The sequence below is a fragment of the Podarcis pityusensis genome (genome assembly GCF_964106645.2).
Source record: "Podarcis pityusensis genome assembly, chromosome: 8".
Taxonomy (NCBI): Eukaryota; Metazoa; Chordata; class Lepidosauria; order Squamata; family Lacertidae; genus Podarcis; species Podarcis pityusensis.
In genome coordinates, this window is record NC_138033.1 from 39,995,055 (window position 1) to 40,017,890 (window position 22,836).

General features: G+C 40.7%; 1 protein-coding gene across 1 annotated transcript in view; it reads right to left on the reverse strand.

The window, feature by feature from the left end:
- The window catches only part of NFATC3 (nuclear factor of activated T cells 3), a 54,177-nt gene that overhangs the window by 8,955 nt on the left and 22,386 nt on the right, over positions 1-22,836 (reverse strand). Inside the window, exons 4-9 of the mRNA XM_081015813.1 lie at positions 13,327-13,526; positions 11,432-11,604; positions 9,744-9,884; positions 6,292-6,347; positions 4,475-4,601; positions 1,879-2,940 (exon numbers count right to left, since the gene is read on the reverse strand). Coding sequence (XP_080871939.1) covers positions 1,879-2,940; positions 4,475-4,601; positions 6,292-6,347; positions 9,744-9,884; positions 11,432-11,604; positions 13,327-13,526 — 1,759 coding nt within the window. The remainder of the gene's footprint in view (positions 1-1,878; positions 2,941-4,474; positions 4,602-6,291; positions 6,348-9,743; positions 9,885-11,431; positions 11,605-13,326; positions 13,527-22,836) is intronic.

Sequence of the window (22,836 nt, forward strand, 5' to 3'; positions counted from 1 at the left end):
AGTTTTTCACTTGAAATTTAAGTAAATTTTGGGGAAACTTACTATCTTCTTATAAGTTCAAGACCCTAAACCTAATTTACACAGAAATGCCTGATTTTTAGAGTTCCAGGGAACTGTGCTGCTCCTGAACCCCAGAGCCTTTAAAACCAAGAATCTCAAGTTACAAGATGAGCAGCTGGAGTCACACTTGAGCTACCACAAAATGTCTTCTAGTCACCTAACCACCACCAGCAGGACAGCATCCAAAACACTTTAAACCCACAACTTATGTGGCAGTTATGTTCAAGGGATTGCACCTAAAGCCAAAATCACATACTGTATAGTAACAAATATGGGTTCAATGGCAGGTGGGATTGCTAAAGTCTTTTTCCCTGGACACCAGCCACCTTTTTTTTCCAAAAAATACTTTTTTGCCAAGCACATAAAGCTGAATGTGCACAAGTTAAATGTAGCAGGCTTACTGTAATTGAAAAGGGGCGATTCATGTTACCCTCTTAATGAAGGTGGGCTTGTATTCACGTCATCTCAGCTATTCTGAAATACCGAAGAGGGTGGGGACACAACACCAAAAGCAAAAGGCACAAAAACAAAATGGCAACGAAGAAAATTGAGACATTCAAAATGGTGCTTAAAATCTAACTTTATCAAATGATATAAAATACTGCAAAGCCCAACACATTTTGGATGAATTCTTCAGGACATGTAGGTTTTACTAATCACGCAACATCCCTTTCAAATGGTATACCAAAAATACTGCTCATAGGGAAAGTGAAGTAATGAGCCCTCCTTACGTGCTCCTAGGCTAGTTCCAAAGCAAACTCCTAAATACACAGCCTTATTCCTTGCTTTTCTAATCCACAGCTTTATGTAATGGGAGATACAACGGATAAGGAAGTGAAAGAAGATTAGCAAAAGGTCATCATAATCTGATACTGAACATAAATCAAGGTTAACATAACCTCAGACCAGTTAACAAAGATTGCATATTGTTACACTAAAACAGGAACATTTCATGGAAAAATTCTCAAGTATCTTGAAATCTTTTCAAAATCTAAGTAACTGTGCTACTCATTCCACTATTCGGATTCTTTTATATAATTGTTTTTAAAAAATAAGAGAAATGTATGTAAATTTTCCAGGAGATTTGAGCATCCTTGACCAGTGGATGCAAGTTATGCACTTTGGACACTCAGTCAGTTGTCAAAAATTGTTTGTGCTTTGCAAATATTTAGGAGTCTCTTTTATCAATTATTTCTATGAACTATTTAAGAAGGATATTGACAAGCTGGACTGTATGCAGAGGAGGGTGACCAAGATGTTCAAGGGTCTGGAAACCAAGCCTTATGAGGCCTGGTTGAGGGAATTGAGTATGTTTAGCCTGGTAAAGATTGAGAGGAGATACAATAGTCATCTCCAAATATCTAAAGGGCTGTCACATGGAGCAAGCAATGCTTTCTTCAACTATCTGATTTGCATCCAAAGTATGACACAAAGTCATGTTTAGAGAGGCATTATTAAACTTCCTATAACATAGGATTATACCTACTAACAAACACTAAAACATTAAATGACTTAAGAAGAGATGACTGTCCACCTAACCTAGAGGCTCTCTGTGCATAGAAAAGCACTGATATACATACAACTCACAAGAAAGCAGACTTCAACACACATATGAAATGCTCAAGCACTCATTCCCCAGTTGCATACCTGCAACCAATATTACAACAAACAGGAAAGCCAACAACCAGGTCATGTGTATGTATCAGGCTCTCCAAATGTAATCCTTTATTATACTATTTTTTCCCCTTTTCTTTTTCAATATACTGCTTTTTTTAAAAGCAAAACCGCATTCAACCTTACACTTATAACATCACTTACCATCATCCAAAGTGATGTCTTGCAACCCTATCGTCTGAAAATTCAACTCTCGATCTTCAGGTTCAGGTTTAATGTTAACAGCTGATTCCTCTGGTGAAAATGGAGATGAGTCACATATGTTATGATGCATCAAAGATGGAGCTGCAGGAATTCCACCCAAGCCTGGGCTGTGTGCCTGTGGGGACTGTTGTCCAGAGTGACCAACAGCAGTTGGAGGAGGAGATGAAGCGGGTCCTGAGCTAGGAGTCTGGTAAGGCATAGGCTGCAATTGTGGAGAAGATGGCCCAGATCGTGGTGAATGGCCCAATGAATGAGAAGGTTTTGGGGATGGCGATGAAGTGTTACCTGGATTTGAAGAATGGTAAGTAACTTGTTGCAACTGTGTGGAGGGGTGTCCCAGGGACTGAGTCATTGTGGAAGAGACAGAACTTTGCAGAGGATTTGAACAATGGTATCCCATTGACTGCAAATGAGGTGACGATTGTCTTGATTGAGTTGGGTGGACTGAAGGATGCCCTCCTGTTGCAGCTGAAGTTGACACTGAAACTGGACTTGAAGAAAGATAGGGTATTGTTGGTAGAGATTGGCAGCTAAGGTTTATCAATGGAGGTACAGCTGCATCTTGTTGAAAGGAAATTGCATCATATCCTTGGCTGGAGGAAGCAGAGTTCATGGGAAGACCAGTCTGTCCATTAAACATAACATTAGATTGCATAGGCTGGTAGGAAGGCCTCGCAGAAGGTGCTGATGTTACCTGAAAAGATTGGTGGACTACAGCTGGAGACAAAACATGATGCTCTTCACCTGGACTAATGCTTCTATTCTGGATGTGTGGCAACTGAGATACTGGTGAGGATGCCATGGATGTGTACGTCTGCTGAACTGGGCATACAAGGCTCCTAGGTGAAGTAGAAAGTAAACTATCATGCGAGAGCCCTGGATCTGGTGAAGGCAGCTGAGTTTGGAGAGAAGAGAGTCCTTTAACACCTGTACAACGAGTCAAGGACAATGATGGAACTGAAGACAAATCCATTTCATCTCTGTTCTCTTGCTTTAGTACAACTGTGAAATAAGAAAACCAACTATTTACTAAATTCAGATAAAATGACGGACATCAGAACTTGGTCACAGAAGATGCAACCTTATCCCAAGTCAGTACAAGGCCATGCATATCACCATATAGTGGTACCTTGGTTTACGAACAGTCATGTTTACGAACTATTCGGTTTATGAATTCCGCAAAACCGGAAGTAGTGTTCCGGTTTGCGAACTTTACCTCAGTCTATGAACAGAAGCCGAACGGTGGAAGGGCCCCCGGCGGCGGGAGGCCTCATTAGGGAAAGCGTGCCTCGGTTTAAGAACGGATTTGGTTTAAAAACAGACTTCAGGAACGGGTTAAGTTTGTAAACTGAGGTACCACCGTATAATCGATCCTGACCAAAAGAAGCCATGTGAGTCTCATGCAGATGTCATTCCCAGCCACGGTAAGCAATATATATCTTTATTAAGGTACATGTTAGAGATTGCATGCACAAGGTCCCATATTCAAGATGGAATCTATGCCACACTTAACTATAATAGAATTAATTGTGCTGTTAGAAGTCAGAAAGAAAAGCCTGGAACCTGAACTGCTACCAACTGCAAGAACCAGAAAATATTGTGCCCTCCTCTCCTTGGCTATAATCACCCACATATATCTAACTCTGCTGTCTTTGTATAGATTTTAATTGTAAGCTGCTTTGAGAGTCAATCTTTGCTGAAAGTAGTGAATGAAATATACACAACTATTGATCATATAGGTTTATATTACCTAAAGATTTTCACATTATAAGCAATGGAAATTGTGAAAAATGAAGAACTTTTTACAAGCACTTTATGCAAAATTTAAAAAGCTGAGACCCATTTCAGTATGCAAAGTCAACATTCAGTGTAGGAAGCATTATTTTTGAATCAGTCTGACTGTCATTTTATGGCATAGCTTGTTTATTTTAACGGTTTATTTAAACGGTCATGATAATATGAATAAATTTTGCTTTCAAAATTAATAATCTCTGTGTGTAGTGAGATAGCATAATTTTACAAAATGTGTGTACCATTACTATTGTTTTAGACATCTTGATATGTTTAACTCAAGACAGTAATACTATATACATCTGAGTAAGTTGTATAATGGTTGGTTTGAGACAGATTGTCAAGAGTGGGAGAGATGTGTATTAAAAGTGAAAATACTGTATTTTCCACCCAGCATTGACATTCACATTTATTCTGCATTTTGAAGGGCTTTTCTTATTTCTAACCTTCAAGCTCAAAAGGTAAACAGTTTCTCCCCTGATCTTGGGTTAAGAGCTACAATTAATGCTTTCAAAATACCGCTGGATGCACTTCTCAACCTTTTATCAGCTGCCAAGAATTACAGTGTTGTACAAAACATCAAGATCCAATTTAGGCACTTTAATAGCCATAGCCAAATATAATTGCAAAAATAATTTTTAAAAAACAGGTACCCCAAATCCAGGTTAAGTGCTATTGAAATTTGAAACAAAGAACATTTTGAATTTCACCCTTGATTTATACTAGAAAGAAGGTATGTATGTACCTGGAGTGTAAGTAAAACGCTGAGACTGACTTTTTTTCCTCTTGCCATTGCAAACATAGAACTGCACCTGGACAGTAGCTGTAACTGTTTTGTTGTGGTATGGAGGAACTTCAAGAACAATTGTAGCCTGAATGAAAAACGAATGAAATTTGCATATTAAAAGCAAAAGCAAACATCTTCCCTAAATAAGCCTCGTCCTCTCCAAGATCAGCTGGCAAAGCATATGCTTTCTCCCCTAAAGTACTGTACTATTTGTTAGGCTACCAAGCAGAGACTTCTAAGTGGTGGCATCTTTTTTACAGAATGGCAATCGCTGGGAAAGTTCAATAGGCCACCTCCCCATCTCTCCATTCCCTTTCTTTTGTATCCTTAAAAGTCACAGAAAATCTAACTGTGATTTTAAATTTCTTTTTTTTTTACACATATACAAGCATACAAACTTACATTTCATACAATCCTTAAAAGTGTTCAAACATACTTACACTCAATCCCACAAATAATTCCTTTCCCCATCACCATCCACCACCCCTCACCCCACCTTTGTGTTTGACTTCCAATCTACTCAATTACAATTTCTTTCCACTTCTATTACTTTCTTTCACACACCTTTAGCCTAATTTCATACTTCTTTTTCTGTTACACATTGTTATCTATCTTATTTGATATTTCGATATTTGAAACGGAACTTGTTTATTCTAATAGGAGTTCTGATTTTTCGATATGATTTTTCGATATGATTTTTCGATATGATTTTAAATTTCTTATAAAGAAGTTCCTTGATGCAGGACAAATCATCATATCAATGTTTTAATTATGTAAAGTATATTCCAGAATTTTCATTTGCTAACCAAACATCTATACTACTGGACATGTCAGTGGCACATAAATTCAACTTCTTAGACATGGCTGGGTTCTCTGTGGCTAAAAGGTAGATAAAGGACTTCTGCTATACTTGCTGTAGTATGTTGGAAATCTATTATCCCCTTTTTTCTTCACACCATTTTGGCTCCTTTTACATCCCAAGCCCCTGGGCTCAACTCCTTTCCACTACTCCGACGCCTATTTTTAGTCTTTTCCACCTCCTCTGTTTTAAGATCTTTTTTTCTCCTTGTTTCCAGATAGTACTCTAGAAAGAAACCTTTTTAATATTAATCTGGCCTGCCCAGGATATAGCTTCAGGAGCTCTTTCAAACCCAGAACTCAGTTCTCAAACATATTAAGCAGCAATAAGATTATGTGGGTGCCTTTTTCCCTCATTATTGATACAGCTCTTTGGCCTACATGATCAATGTAGACAATACAGAGCTGACAGGCAGTATCTCTCTAGGGTTTCATAATGGAATTTTTCTCATCCCCCACCTGGAGGTGCCATAGACTGAAAGCTGCACTCTTTTGCACACAAAGCATGACTACCACTGAGATAAGCCCTTCCTGAGCAACCATAATAGTCACAGCACTCAATGGAGGAAAGGCTCTGCATCAGAAATTCTGAATTCCAGGTAGGGTCTGCCACCTTTCAGTGAAGTCCTTGCAGAAAGAACATAAAAATTCCTCTTACTGGCCAATATAGGTCTAACTGCCATGCTCAAAGCCAACTCCTAGAAAAACTAGCTAGCTCCTACATTCTGCAAACATTTTTTGCACCCCTACTGATATGTAAACACCCATGAAGTAGATCAGTTATACTTAAACATTTAACCTTTCTGCTAAAATGAGAAAATTTATGGCTACCCACATTGTGCTCAAGTGTCTGCCAAGCTGCTTACAAGGCTACAGTACATTTAAAAATAATTCCCCACATTTAAAAGAAAGCTCACCTCTTGACTCCTTTCTCTAATTATTTTTCCTTCCACCTCCCACTGGGGCCTTCCATCTATCAAGAGAAAGATTTTAGTTGAAGTATCAAATTACTGAAAAAAGCAATCTAATAATTAATGATAGACAAAACACAGACTGTAAAAATCCTTCATGCTAGTTTTCCTTTAAAAATCCAAAGGTATCTCAATGCACGAGATCCCCAACATTTGAGTTATGCATAGTACTGACACAGAATTGCCTTGATTTAACTGCTAGCAAAGAGTCCAGAAAGATGAATACTGTATAGAAAAGGTAGGTTTCAAAGAGGAATCTGAAATAGGGGAGAGAAGGAAATTGTTGTTTTGGCACATTCATAATTAATTCATAACTAGTGGCTGCTGCAATTGCAGAATACCGTATTTTTCGCTCTATTGGACGCAGTTTTTCCTCTCCAAAAATTGAGAGGAAATGTGTGTGCGTCCTATAGAGCGAATGCAGGCTTGTGCCATAGCCGCGCGCAACCCCTCCGGCAGGGAGAGGCTGCACGGGGCTATGGCTTCTTTAGCCCTGCGCAGCGTCTCCCGGCAAGGAGAGGCTGCACGGGGCTAAAGGGGAAGCCAAAACAGCGAGCGGGATGGATCCCGCTCGCTGCCTTGCCTGCTTCCATAGCTGCGCGCAACCCCTCCGGCAAGGAGAGGCTGCACGGGGCTAAAGGGGAAGCCAAAGCAGTGAGCGGGATGGATCCCGCTCGCTGTCTTGCCTTCTTCCATAGCTGCGCGCAACCCCTCCGCAAGGAGAGGCTGCACGGGGCTATGGCTTCTTTAGCCCCACGCAGCCTCTCCCGGCAAGGAGAGGCTGCATGGGGCTAAAGGGGAAGGCAAAACAGCGAGCGGGATCCATCCCGCTTGCTGCCTTGCCTTCTTCCATAGCTGCGCGCAACCCCTCCGCAAGGAGAGGCTGCACGGGGCTATGGCTTCTTTAGCCCCACGCAGCCTCTCCCGGCAAAGAGAGGCTGCGTGGGGCTAAAGGGGAAGGCAAAACAGCGAGCGGGATCCATCCCGCTTGCTGCCTTGCCTTCTTCTTTAGCCCCACGCAGCCTCTCCCTGCAAGGAGAGGCTGCACGGGGCTATGGCTTCTTTAGCCCCACGCAGCCTCTCCCGGCAAGGAGAGGCTGCATGGGGCTAAAGGGGAAGGCAAAACAGCGAGCGGGATCCATCCCGCTTGCTGCCTTGCCTTCTTCCATAGCTGCGCGCAACCCCTCCGCAAGGAGAGGCTGCATGGGGCTATGGCTTCTTTAGCCCCACGCAGCCTCTCCCTGCAAGGAGAGGCTGCACGGGGCTAAAGGGGAAGGCAAAACAGCGAGCGGGATCCATCCCGCTCGCTGCCTTGCCTTCTTCCATAGCTGCGCGCAACCCCTCCGCAAGGAGAGGCTGCACGGGGCTATGGCTTCTTTAGCCCCACGCAGCCTCTCCCGGCAAAGAGAGGCTGCGTGGGGCTAAAGGGGAAGGCAAAACAGCGAGCGGGATCCATCCCGCTTGCTGCCTTGCCTTCTTCCATAGCTGCGCGCAACCCCTCCGCAAGGAGAGGCTGCACGGGGCTATGGCTTCTTTAGCCCCACGCAGCCTCTCCCTGCAAGGAGAGGCTGCACGGGGCTAAAGGGGAAGGCAAAACAGCGAGCGGGATCCATCCCGCTCGCTGCCTTGCCTTCTTCCATAGCTGCGCGCAACCCCTCCGCAAGGAGAGGCTGCACGGGGCTATGGCTTCTTTAGCCCCACGCAGCCTCTCCCGGCAAAGAGAGGCTGCATGGGGCTAAAGGGGAAGGCAAAACAGCGAGCGGGATCCATCCCGCTTGCTGCCTTGCCTTCTTCCATAGCTGCGCGCAACCCCTCCACAAGGAGAGGCTGCTCGGGGCTATGGCTTCTTTAGCCCCACGCAGCCTCTCCCGGCAAGGAGAGGCTGCATGGGGCTAAAGGGGAAGGCAAAACAGTGAGCGGGATCCATCCCGCTTGCTGCCTTGCCTTCTTCTTTAGCCCCACGCAGCCTCTCCCTGCAAGGAGAGGCTGCACGGGGCTATGGCTTCTTTAGCCCCACGCAGCCTCTCCCGGCAAGGAGAGGCTGCATGGGGCTAAAGGGGAAGGCAAAACAGCGAGCGGGATCCATCCCGCTTGCTGCCTTGCCTTCTTCCATAGCTGCGCGCAACCCCTCCGCAAGGAGAGGCTGCACGGGGCTATGGCTTCTTTAGCCCCACGCAGCCTCTCCCTGCAAGGAGAGGCTGCACGGGGCTAAAGGGGAAGGCAAAACAGCGAGCGGGATCCAATCCATCCCGCTCGCTGCCTTGCCTTCTTCCATAGCTGCGCGCAACCCCTCCGCAAGGAGAGGCTGCACGGGGCTATGGCTTCTTTAGCCCCACGCAGCCTCTCCCGGCAAAGAGAGGCTGCATGGGGCTAAAGGGGAAGGCAAAACAGCGAGCGGGATCCATCCCGCTTGCTGCCTTGCCTTCTTCCATAGCTGCGCGCAACCCCTCCGCAAGGAGAGGCTGCACGGGGCTATGGCTTCTTTAGCCCCACGCAGCCTCTCCCTGCAAGGAGAGGCTGCACGGGGCTAAAGGGGAAGCCAAAACAGCGAGCGGGATCCATCCCGCTTGCTGCCTTGCCTTCTTCCATAGCTGCGCGCAACCCCACTGGCAGGGAGAGGTTATGTGCAGCCTGTACGCTGCTCTTTGGGGCTGGGGGGGAAAAATATTTTTTTCCTTGATTTCCCCCCCTAAAAACTGGGTGCGCCCTATGGTCCGGTGCGCCCTATGGTGCGAAAAATACTGTAGCTTGCATAAAAAAGGAGTGCAAAGAGAGGCTACACTTGGAGGTGGGGAGACTTAAGGCTCCTTCACCTGCTGAAAGAATAGCAAACCAGGTTAAAAATCACTGGGAAAGTAAGAAGCAGCACCTTGGTAAGGGAAAACTCTGCAATAATTCTAAGCAGCTAAAGCTTAGAATGTGCAGAAACAGTGGCTGTTGCTCTACACGAGTTTCTAATGTCACTGCTGATGAGAAATGTTGTAGGGTGTGTTGAATTTTTCAATTCCCAAAATGAGGGCTGATGAAAAGTTGTAATATGATTTGAGAATTCAAAAGATATTTTGGTTAAATTAATATAATTTAGGGTTTTTTGGTAAATAACTACATAATATTGACTTTTACATTTTTGTAGAATTTTGTGGAATAATCTTAAACTTGTGTTATTAAACAAATTGTGAAAAAATGTTGGGAAATTGCATTAAAATCATTAAAAATGATTGCCAAGTACTTGCAGTTATATTATATATTGCTAGTAGCTCTGTTATTTATATATTTAAAACATTCTATATTAAATTGCATACTACAATTACACACATGCACGCGCACGCGCGCGCACACACACACACACACACACACACACACACATATAATTCACTAATGTTGTGCTATATACTCACCTTGCCCCTTTTCAAGAAATATTATTTTTGATTCTGGAAGGAAATTCGATCCAGTAACAACCATTTCATGGCCTCCATTTACTGAGCAACTGTTGATGTTGTACTTCTCTATCTGAGGAAGTTCTTGAGCCGATCTCTGAGCTTTGTGAAAAAGATGTACAAATATAAATAAGCATGCTAGAATTATAGCTAAGAGGGTAAGGTGGCCAAAGCCTGTATTTACCATTTAAAACAGTGTGCATCATTTAAACATAATTATTATCGTAGATAGGTGCTGGTAATCATGCAGTGTTCATTTTCCTATCCATATATCATTATCACTAAGCTGGTTTCCAAGTCAACTATGCCCCTTCTATGAAAGGAAAATGCTAAATTAGAACAAATTTTATACAAATCTGCTATGAGGCACAATTTAAGCTATTAAAATGGGTGGAAAATCCCATGTTGAAAACAATGCTACATGACTCAAATAATGTTTTTCAAAAGAAATTGTGGTTCAAAAGCGTTTATATCAAAATGCAAGTTATTTTGTGAGGCTATGCATCAGATTTGGACAAATTCCAAGTCAAAAACTGAAGTGGGACATATTCAGAGCTTTTATTAGCTGAAGGGGAATCGTCAGAAATGCTGCAAACACAAGTGGGGACCTCTAAACAGATTGAGGGGAATGTGACTGTTAAAAAAACTGTGCAGTAGATCTCCAAAAATGGAAACACTTCTCCCTAAGCTTGCCATTTAAGGGAGAAGAAGAGCTCTTTAGCTTCCAATCAGAGGGATTTTACCAGGGCTCTCAAATCAACTTTTGGGAATGGATGTTAAAGTAACATATCACCTTGTTCTTGTCTATTCTGTAGTCTTTCCTAGTTCTGTTAGGGGTGTTTCCTTGGAAATGCTAGACATTTGAATCCCTCTGTCTCTGTACCATCTCCCCACAATCCACTCCTGTTAATCAGCTTTCTGATTTTTGGTGCCAATACAGCAGAACACAACCTGAAGTTTCCCCATCTCCCGCTACACTCATTTATCATAACTCCCTAGCCCCTACACCCAAACTTCTGAAATTGTGCAGTTTGCTTTCCTAGAGTATTTGATGCATGCCCTTTTTATAATAAAATTGTTTCCCACAAAACTGCAAATCCCATTTAGTTCTCCTACCAATATTAACTTTTAAAGGAGCCCAACACAAAACCAAAACCCTGGATCTATTTGACAGTAATTTGGCAGTCTTTATCCATTCAGGTAATGTTATGCATGTAAATTGCATCTAATTTTATACCAGTATTTCCTTCCAGCTAGAAGCCCCACACAGCTAATAATAAGGCAATAATATATATTGCCATGCTAAATTCAGAATTCTAATACTATGTATTTCTATAACTATCAATATGGATCTAGCCCAGGCTTCCTCAACCTCGGCCCTCCAGATGTTTTGAGACGACAGTTCCCAGCATCCCTGACCACTGGTCCGGCTAGCTAGGGATCATGGGAGTTATAGGTCAAAAACATCTGGAGGGCCGAGGTTGAGGAAGCCTGATCTAGCCAATTAATCCAACAAAGGCAAAAACTAACACAACAAAATAATAACTTAAAAATGAGTACAAATTAGCATCAAAAGGGGATGAATCCAGCATGAAATCAGTTTTTATTTTACTCAATGAGGAACACAACACAAAGAAGAGAAAACTTACAGCATTCAACAGGTATTGAAGCAGCTTGAAGGGACAAGACTTTTCCATTAGGCTGTGGGATGTGAACTCGAAACACAAGCCGCACTCTTGTATTCTTCCTTCCAATATCTGTCTCCCCTTTACGAAGTTCTATGTCAGAATTGCGGAGTTTCAAAATACCTGCACAGTCAATACTATGGGAGACAGAGAGTTGAATGAAAATGTACATGTCAGGTGTTTCTTTTTATATAATTCAAGTATGCATATTTTATAGTTATTCATATTTTCCTTCTTGCTGTTTGAATGCTTGTCAGACATGAAACCAATATCCATGCACATTGTTCTTTACTAGCTTATGTTGGAATACAGTCTCAATACTCTACCCCAGTACCATTAACAAATGCAGAAACAAAGAATGCTATTTAAAATGGCAGGAGTCACCCTTAGAAGCAACCGCAGCTGTGCCACACAAAGAAACAAAACAATCTCTTATTTTTCCATGAAATGATCATTTTGAAATGGCAAACTATGCATATAATAAAATGTGGAAGAAACTGGATACTTTTTTAAATTTGCAAAACACTAAACAGGCAAAGTATTACACCACAGGTATATGGTAGAAGTAGACAAACTATCCAACACTAAGGTCCACTCTGAAAATGTAGGAGTTGGAAGAACCTTGGGTGACTATTCCTATAGTTAACATATGCCAATGAAATTCTCATGAGTAATGCTCATGAAAATTGCACATGCCAGACTACAGCTGGTGGCTAGGGTGCACTTGTTACAAGCCTCATTCAGCAACTGTTACCTTCATGTATCACATTTCTTCCATCTGAACTAATAAATCTTGAGGGTTAGATTAAGCTCAAATTCACCAAGTCAGTTCGAATACAACATTCCTATACCTCCAAACCACATGGTGAAGGCTCATGGACTCCTTCTTTATCCCACATACTCTCTTCCTAGTTTGAGCAAACCATAGTCTACTATTGCACCCAAACTATGACTTGTGCAAAGGAGGAAGGGAAGGAGGAAATCTGAGTGTATGAGGGGAGGGAATGCACATGCCTAACCTGCCAAAACATGGGTTTGGAGATCAAAACATTACATCTGAGCCAATCTATTTTAACATTCCTATTTGGTCAGATCTTAGTATTTTGCTATTACATGGACTAGAAACATTTGTTTTGTTTGAAAAAAACCTTTCAATTTTTGTAAATCGCTCTGAGGTTTTTTACAATTGAGCTGTGTATATGTTTTTTTAAAAAATAATAATTTCTGGAATCAATATGAATCATACAGAAATTGTAGAGGCATGGGGAGTGAAAGAGAGAACAAACAGCTATCCTGAATATGCTTACAGGCTAATAAAAATTACTTAAAAATTCTAATATGCAAATACAAAAAAGTAAGTGAATCGGTTATTATCTAGCCAATGTATTTATGATCCACCTTCTACATGTGTCAAGATGATTTACACCCATAAAAATCCAGATATAGTTTAAAAAACAATCCAAAATGTAACTTGAAGACACCTGTCTTAGGGACAGCTACACCCAAAAAATCCTGCTTCACGTTACTGTAAAAAAGATTTCTCATTCATTTCATGTAAAATACAGTAGCAGCCGCAACAACTTTAAACTACTGCAAGAAACTGGTAATCTTTCATTTAAGAGAAACACTATATAGCAGAAAACATTTCAGTGTGTCATTTACAGGTTAGGAAAACGCATCCATAATAAATCTTGTATCAATCTGGAGAATACTTTCTTTAAAATGAAGCGACTGTTGAGAAGCCATCATTAGAAGATAGCACACATTTCCTAAGAAGTTTGTAATATCACCTCCCTAAATATGGCTGGGAAACCTGGAATGCAATATGTTGATCTGCTTGAATGTATCTTTTGACGTACCTGGCTGACATATTGTTTTCAGGAAGAAGTGGAATTTCCAAGACCTTTGTGCTTGCAATAATTATCTCTTGACTAGCAGTAGCAACTGTTTTACCCGTGATTCTATGCACTTGGTAGAAGGCATGTGGCCGTAGATAACGATCATCCGCTGTCCCAATGAACATCTGTAGGTTTACTGGCTTTTCACTATAACCCAGGAGCTAATAAAAAAGAAAAAAAGAAAACTTCTGAATCCTGGTTTTGTAAAAGAAATTGGCTTTGCCCAAATACTAAAAAACAGACGTTAATGCATTAGGACTGTAAGTCATACATAAATACATTTACTTACATGAGTCCAAATAATTTAAAAGGCATGATTATGGAGTCCACTGGTTTCGAATTTGTCTCAAGGTATACATTTTTGTAGCTGTACCTACTTAAAAAACTTTAAATATGAATTCTACTACCACCACTTAAAATAGTTCCCATACATTCATTGCAATCTTTGTAACTCATGAATAATAATAATAATAATTTATTATGTATACCCCACCCATCTGGCTGGGTTTTCCCAGCTACCCTGGGCAGCTCTCAACAGAAAATTAAAAACATCCCTAAACAGGGCTGCCTTCAGATGTCTTCTAAAAGTCAGATACTTTTTTATTTCCTTGACATCTAATAGGAGGGCGTTCCACAGAGTGGGCGCCGCTACCTTAAAGGCCCTCTGCCTGGTTCCATGTAACCTCACTTCTCACAGTGAGGGAACCACCAGAAGGCCCTCAGAGCTGGACCTCAGTGAAGGAATTACAATACTTTAAATATCACTTTACTGCTGAACAGAAATGACAGCAGCTTACTTAAACCCAACTTGACTTGACTTCCTGGCTCATCAAGAAATGTATCAAATACAATCAAAATTCACAATCACTCCATACAATAACTCCCCACTGTGTTGTGGGGAACATAATCACTGTATCCCAGGAATAAGAGATGAGACATCACCTGACAAGGCTGCTAGTCTGGCTCACCTATTAAGCATTCAGAAAGCTATATCCAGGTGCCAAATGAGGGTTAAACAAGAGGGGGTGCTCTTCACCAGCTTAAATTTCACCTAGATTCTACACCAAAGTGATGGGTGGGACAGGCAGAGAGAGATACTACTTGGCAGGAAAGTTGCCCATGTTAATTGGCCCCAATAAGGTAAATACAGCATTTTGACATTTATGAACCAGCATGGCCTTACTACTGCTGGGTTTTCTACAAACTCCAACAGCTGTTGGGGACACAATGTTATAAACTAGGATATTTTAAGGAAGCAGCAATGTGCTGTATCAACTGTACTAATCTTAAATTAACTGCCACATAATGCAATGTGCTTGGGAAACTCAGTATAACTATTCTCCAATATTTTATTTTTAAACATTTACACTGGCTGGAAGTTATAGACTTGTTCTGGAACAACAAAATAAGAATGGTTCTACATGTCTTGATCATCCTATGCTTAAAAAAAGAGAAGTGTTTTACTAATCATGGCACTGGGGTCAATTAGACCACAGTGGTTAAGAACCTAAACTGTCCACCAATTCTCCCCATGCAAATGTTGCCCTGCAATAATGTTGCCTTGTATTTATTGAATACATTTATATATTGTACTGTATAAATGTATAAATACATTTATACATTTATATATTGTACTTCCAACCAGGTTCCCTGGGTGGTTTGTGTAAACACAATTCAGAATAAAAACACTACAACAAGGCAATAAGCCCAGCCAAAAAAACCAAGTTAAAACCAGCAAGAAACACAGAAACAATTGAAACAATAATAGTATGCAGCATTGTGTCATCTGCATAACCACAGACTGGCCAAGGCTTTCATATGCGTGCCAATCAAGCTGGATAGAATGGTCTCGGCAAATTTTCCCAGATCAATCTTCCTCAACATCAACTTAGGGACCATCTACATCAGCTCAGGCAGGGAAACAAATGGGAAGCAGGGTGGCTGATACACCAGCAGAATCCCTAATCAATCCCTAGACCCCAGTACAAACCTGGCACATGACTGAACAGGATGACTTATGGAATTCCTATAGAGATCTCACAAGCCTATACTTATGCTTGCACTGAGTACCCAAAAAGGAACAGCCCAGATAGACTAACTCCTCCCAGCTCACCAAGCCTCAGTACTGCACACCAAGTCAGCCTCCTCATCCACAATTAATCACAAATGGATGAGGAAAAAATTGTTATTGACTAACCTGGAATTTAGCACTTGTACCTGAAGGCCAGAGGGTAAGCTAGTAAGGTTACCATAAACCATCTGGGTGGAGATGAGCTCTTGACATGATGGTGCTGAAGCAAAATGAAGATGGTAAAAAGAAGCACCTCCAGGAAGAACACAGGACTACAAATTCCGTTTTGGTCTTGTAATGTTTCTGCCTTATATACTACTTTTGTATCCTGCAGTGTTTGCTTCCATATTAGTGTTTCAAAACAGCCAAAATAAGCAGCTATACACTACTGTGTATCTTTGAACACTTGAATAATATTCTCTCCCACAGACACTTTGAACTTACTGAATTCCAGGTTGTGTTGATGCACAACAGATGCCCAAAATATTTCTAGTGAACTTCAGGAACTTCCCAGAAAGAGCATTGGCTACTGTACTTAATGAGCACTACCTCAGCAAATGAAAGGAAAACTACTCCATCATTTAAGTCCAAGACTGCTTTCACTTGAACACATGCTCTTTCAGGCATATGTTGTCTGAACTGAGATTCTACCTTTTTTTAGGCAAAACTAAAAGTAAAGTACCAGATTCCTGCCTGTTCTTTGCTTAGGGTCTTTCTTGTGAAGAATACTTATGCCCACATTCACAATATGGCAACGTAACACTTTCCATGTACACTTTCAATATTTTGCTTGAAAAAAGTTTTATTTCAAGAGAATACTAAAAATCTATTTCGTTTACACAGTTGTTGCCATCTGCAGGGCTAGCTCTGAAAACCCCCAAAATACAGATATATAGATTAGGGATGTGTGATAAATCGCCGTATCATTGATAACATTGTGCTAAGTGTTTCACCAAGGCAATATACCGGTGAACAAAAGGTGGACACTAACAGCTTCCCAGGGGGTAGCTCATCTGAACAATACTTTACTTTGCAGTTTATTTGCTGGAATGGTATATCCAGCTTTGTTTGCTCTCTCCCTCCTAACCGATAAGAAAAGCCCTCACACAAACCAGCAAACTCTTTCAGCTTCACCAGTATCTTTCCACTTAAAGGGTAAAGGGATCCCTAACCATTAGGTCCAGTCGCGGACAACTCTGGGGTTGCGGCGCTCATCTCGCTTTACTGGCCAAGGGAGCCGGCGGTTGTCCGCAGACAGCTTCCAGGTCATGTGGCCAGCGTGACTAAGCCGCTTCTGGCGAAACCAGAGCAGCGCACGGAAACACCGTTTACCTTCCCACTGGAGTGGTACCTATTTATCTACTTGCACTTTGACATGCTTTCAAAATGCTAGGTTGGCAGGAGCAGGGACCAAGCAACGGGAGCTCACCCCATCACAGGGATTCAAACCGCCAACCTTCTGATCGGCAAGCCCTAGGCTCTGTGGTTTAACCCACAGCGCCACCCATGTCTTTCCACTTAGAACTCAGCTAGTTATGTAGAACCTGCTAACAATCCAGGAGGAAACTCCCCCCCCCCCCCCAGCTAGACAGTCAAGATGCAGCAGCAAACAAAGAACTAAACAAAGAACTGGAAAGCACTTCTTTCTTCTCTCACAACCCCACCGGTGAAAAAAGAGAAGGAAGCGTGTTTTTAAATTTTCTGGTGGTGTTTACGTTGTTGGTTCCCCCCAAATAACTTTCCTCCATGTCAAAAAGGAAGGGTTTTTTTATTTAAAGGAGACTATATTTTGCTTGCTTGCCCTCCCTCCCTTGGATATAAAGGAAGAGCTTGGTGAGATGAGGGCTTTGGGGGGGGGGGCTCTTCTGTGGGGGGGGGCGAATGGAGGGGAGATTTAGCTGGCTGCCTTATGCTGAAATGGGAGGTTGGGTACTATGTGAGAATGATGGGGAGGGTGTTTTTCAGTAAGCAGTGCAAGCAAATTTGTGTCCACTCACAAGCAAGCCCTACTGAATTCAATGAGGCTTGCTCCCAGGAAGGTAGAAGTTAGTTTAGTTGAACTCAGTGGGGCTTAGGCATGCAGAGATTCCACTTAGACCTCTGAGTGGGGAAGCAGATGCAACTTGGCTAGCAAATCACTTAAACTATTCTTAAGTTGGTTGAAAATATATTAAATATATTATATGGAAGTTTATTTAATATTTTTATTAAATCTACTACTTTCTTAAATTTTAAGGCCCTCCACCACCGCAGGGAGCCTTGTCAAGGCCCTCTGCTGCTGTGCGGAAACACGACACACCCTCTGCCACTGCAGCGAGGTATGGCAGGACCCTCTGCCGCCATGGGGAGGCCTAGCAAGGCCCTCCACCACCACAGATATGTACTGTGATATATAGAGATATCATATTTCGCTGGTGATATATCATGATGTTGAAAACCAGGTATCACCCAGTACAAATATAGATATATAAAATAAATAAATAAATAAAATAGGTTGTGCCAGAGTGGATGTTCCAACTGTATTGTGCTTTACAGTATTGTGTAGAGACTATTTTATTGTACATCTCCTTGGAGAGGAAGCTGAGGAGTTAAAAAACCAGAATAACTATCATCAATATTGTCTCAAGATTCTTTTTCCTGGCATTAAGGTTTCTGAGAGACATTTGACCATAATTCAGTGGTAGCGCACATACTTTATACAGAGAAGGTCCCAGTTATTTCGAGTTAAAAGAACCAGGTAACAAGTAAAGAACAAGACCTTTTCCTGAGACCCTAAAGAGCCATTGCCAGTCAGAGGAGACAGCCCTAGGACAGACAAATAAACTGGTCTGGTGTAAAGGCAGCAACCTATGTCCCCACAATAGTTCTGTTCAATGCCGTCTTCCTTAACTACGAATCCACCCATGCAGAAGAGTTTTGCATGATTTCGCCCTTTACAAGTCTTCCAGAAAGAAAATGTGTATGTCTACTTGGAATGACAGCTGCATTGTTGTCCTTCTGTAAAATCCAAAATTCTCATACAAGTTAGGCAGTGATATAACATCCCATAAATATTAAGTTTAATTAGATTACTGACACCAATGCCAGCCTGTTGAATATGCAACCATATGTCCTTTACACAAAGATAGTAAATTAAACTGGTGGTTGAAGGGAGAGGAGATGAGCTAGAAGTGTAATATTACAAAAGGGAGCACAGTATATTTAAAATAAATTTATATTTACTACCAGCATCTGCTCCAGTTAAATCTAAACACACTCATGTGCAACACAATCATACACTTTCATTTTGTAAACATAATCATATACTCTTCACCCAAGGGATCAAACAGAATGTTGTAAATAATGAAAAAGTTACAGCACACTGTCACTACTGACCTCTAAAAACCCTCTGCTAGTAACTGTATACTGTAACACACAACCCATTGCTTTATGGAGGAAACTCTGCCAAGTTGTTTGTGTGTTTCTGTATCGTTTCCATAGCAAAGGTCAGTGGATGCTAAGTTAAACTAAAGCTGAAAGGCTGAAGAGAGAAGGTCACCAAAGGATAAGCTACAATAGTTTCCCCCGAAAAAACTAATTGTACTAGTGTGTTACAGGTGGATAACTCTGCTTTTATGTAAAGCGAGATGAATTTATGAAAATCAGTATGTATGCATTTTTAATATTTGAAAATATCTAGAACACAATGCTTTCAACCAAAGATGCATGCAGATTTTTATTACAAAGTTAAACTTTGTTTCTGTTGTGTATGTTGTGATATGTGTGCATGCGTTGTTGTTTAAACTTAAGAAAAGGAATAAAAATAAAATTTAAAAACAAGGTTAAGCTTTTGACCATATTGTTTGAATTGGTAACTGACATTTTGGAATGAAATAATGTTACCATATTAAACAGCATTAGAATTATTTTGGTTAGACCTTTAAATTTCCAGATCTGAAGTTACCATCTTATATAGGTCCTTGCAGAAAATAACCCACACAATCCAGATTGGGGGGCTACAAGCACAGAACTGGTGCAGAACAGGTACTTGTAAAAAATTTCAAAAATATAAAATGAGCATGCATATAGCAAAGAAAACTGAACAGGCAAACTTTAAAGTCATTTTAGTCAAAGTTCGTTTTTTGTATCTTCTAGTTTTGACTCCCCACCTCCTTTAGCAGATTGGCAGTTTATTCTGTATTTAACCGCCAACATACAGAACAGCCTCAAAGGTGCTGGGGGTAAGCATCTTGAGAACATACAATGGAAGGGCTGGAAAAGGCAAGCTAATATTAAACATTATGCTCCAACGTTAAACAACATTTTCATCAACATCACCTTATCAATTCTCTTGCAAACTCTCCAGCTACCAGGCCAGAGATTTCATAATTAAGTGCTAACTTCTAAACACATATAGTTGTACCAGCTTCAGGAAAATCCCAACTTCATGCACAGAGGGAAAATAAAACAGTGGCACAAGATCAGTTTGTGCTTAATGGAGGAACTGCAAGACATTTTAATGTTCTCTTCATGGGGCAAGCAGCAACTGGTAGGGGATTTAAAAATGGAAAGATGACACATGGTTAGGGTTAATCTTCCCTTTCTCCACTGCACAACCCTGATTCAAACCTACTACCAATGCAGTAGTAATAGAGTGAAATAGAGGATTTTGAAATGCAACCGATATGTTCACAGATCTCTCACTTTTATAACTAGTTTGGACCTAAAAACTGATAATAAATGATGGAGCCCTTGGAGACCTCTATTTAAAAAAGAAAATACAAGAAAGAACAGCCACCAGAAACAGAGGCACAACAGACTAACATGACAGTCAAGTTGTGATGAATGAGTGGAGAAAGTTCCTTTAGTAATTATGGTCAGAAATGTTCTAAATTCAATTCAAGGCTAAACTAAATTTCATCTCATTTTCAATGCATTTGTATCCCACCAATCTTCCAAGAAACTCTAGGTTATCTTCATTTATCCTCACCACCAGTCCATGAGCTTTAATAGCTGAAACAGGAACTTGTCCAAGGCCACCCAGTGAGAATCCTGACTGGTATTTCTTATTACTTTCCAGTACCTTATAATTCATACCCCAATACTGCCCCCATCAAATAATGTAAGCTTTGTGGAAAGGCTCTCATATGAACTCCATGCTCAGCACACTTTATTTTGCTTAATTATAGAAGTGGTCCTAGTAATGTTCCTTTCACACAAGCCAACTTATTTCAAAATAAAAGTTGTAAACAACCAATTTTAATACTTACTGCTAAGATGTTATTCTATAAAAGGCTATGCATGGTGTTTAGGTTTCTAGCAATCTCACATTGCAACACTTAACTGGTTCTAATAACCATTATAAAACAAGAAAAATCCTTGTAAACTATCAGCTTATCCAAAGTTAGTTCAATAATCCCAGCTCCACATAAACTACACTTTTGGCAAGCTGCTTCAAGACTTTGTTTACAGAGGCTGTTTTTTGAAGACTGCATCTCTCTCAATCAAAAACTGTAGAAGCAACTCAGAAAGTCAACTGCACTACTGAAATAGAAGAGATGATCACTCAAATTGGACACATTAATGCACACTTGAAAGTGGACAAACAGTCGAATAGTGCTATGGGTAAATCTCTTAGAACAGCAGCATTTTTATTTACTTTAAGGTAACTATATCTATAGGCTGTCCAGTTATAAAAGTTCTCTGGATAACTTAAGTTCACACAAAGGCAAGGGGAGAATGGAAGGACTGGTGTGCCCAGCACCAACTGGTGAGCAAGAAAGCACGACAGCACAGTTAACTAAAACTGTACAGACTGAAGACCACTCAACTTCTTCCCTCTTCACAAGATGAGACTGAACAATGACTGTACAGATCAGCAACTGAGTTTTAGTTGTGATAAGGAATAGTAGTGTATCTCCTGCATGGGGAGCTGCCATCCCTTTACATTAGCTCCTATAGATCACATACATTTCAGTATCAGTTACTGAATCTATGTGCATGAGCACATATATGTATATAAACTTCATGAATAACACAAATGGGGGTGAAATGCCGCTTACATCCTAACTTACTTTCAAAGCAGTTCAATACCTACTAATTAGTGCTAAAGTCTTACATACATATGGCAAATCTAAAAAAGAAGAGATATTTGAAACAAGCAGAGGAAGAATAATAATAATAATATATAATACAACTAGACTCTTCACCTGGGGAGTGTTTGCCCTCTTGATTAAAAAGAAGTAGTTTTACTTGGATAAACAGCTGCTTTTTTAAAAAAGTAAGAGCTGTATTCTAATACTGTTAAAATTTGAACTTGATCTGTGGGTTCTGTTTCATTTTCAATATTTCTATCCAGGGAAGTAAAACAAGCTTCTATTTGGGCTCCACTCATTTAATTGTTACATAAATTATACAATTTAGGAAATTTCTTCCTTCCCATCTCCCAACCTGAATTGATAATTTAAAAAATCCCAGTGCTTCTTCATATATATGGTATAACGTTTATCTCAAAGCCCACTTGTGTTATACAGACAACTCTCAGCTTACGTTGGAGTTATGTAGCACATAAAGCCAAAATTGCATATAATCAAAACACAATGGGTACAATGGCAGGTAGGATTGCCAAAGTTATTTTCCCCAGACACCCACTCCCTTTATGCCTCATTCATTCATGCTAAGCCCATAAAGTTGAATGTTGAAAAGTTGAATGTGTGTAAATTGCGAGTAATCTGTACGGTATATAAAAAGGACATGTTGAGCAGGTGTTAGTCATTGCTCCTACCAAAATTCCCGAACACAGTCAAGTTACGCTTGCTTTCTGGACTGGAGTGTGGATCCTATTGCTAGGAAACTGCTCATAGGACAGGATTAGTTTCAATAGGAATTCTGCTGGATCAGGCCAAAGACTCACCTATCCACCATTCTGTTCTCAGTGGTCAACCAGATGCCCATGGGAAGCCCACAAGAAGGAACTAAGTGGAACAACACTCTCCTCAATGGCATATTCTGTGGAACTTGATATCCTGCATGCCCCTGCCCTATAGACAGTTTCTAACAAAAAGTACCACCTTCTACTACATTTTCCATCTCATTCTTTAGGACAAACAACTATTATCACATCTATTAAAACTAGCTTTTTCTAATTGTGCGCATTTCTAGACTAAAAACACAATCCACAAAGTAAGCAAGCTAAAGTCCCAACTAACAGAGCATAAACATAATGTATGGTTTCACTTATTATCAAACATAACTTGTAATTTTCTGAAAACTAATTTCTTGGCAATCTGGTTTTCTTTTCTATCTTGAGACAGGATCTTTAAGGCAAAAAACCCCAACAACAACCCCTGAATATGAGAACTATACATGAAACTTCAGTAATGTTGCTCTTCAACACACTTCTCTCCATTACTGGCACAGAA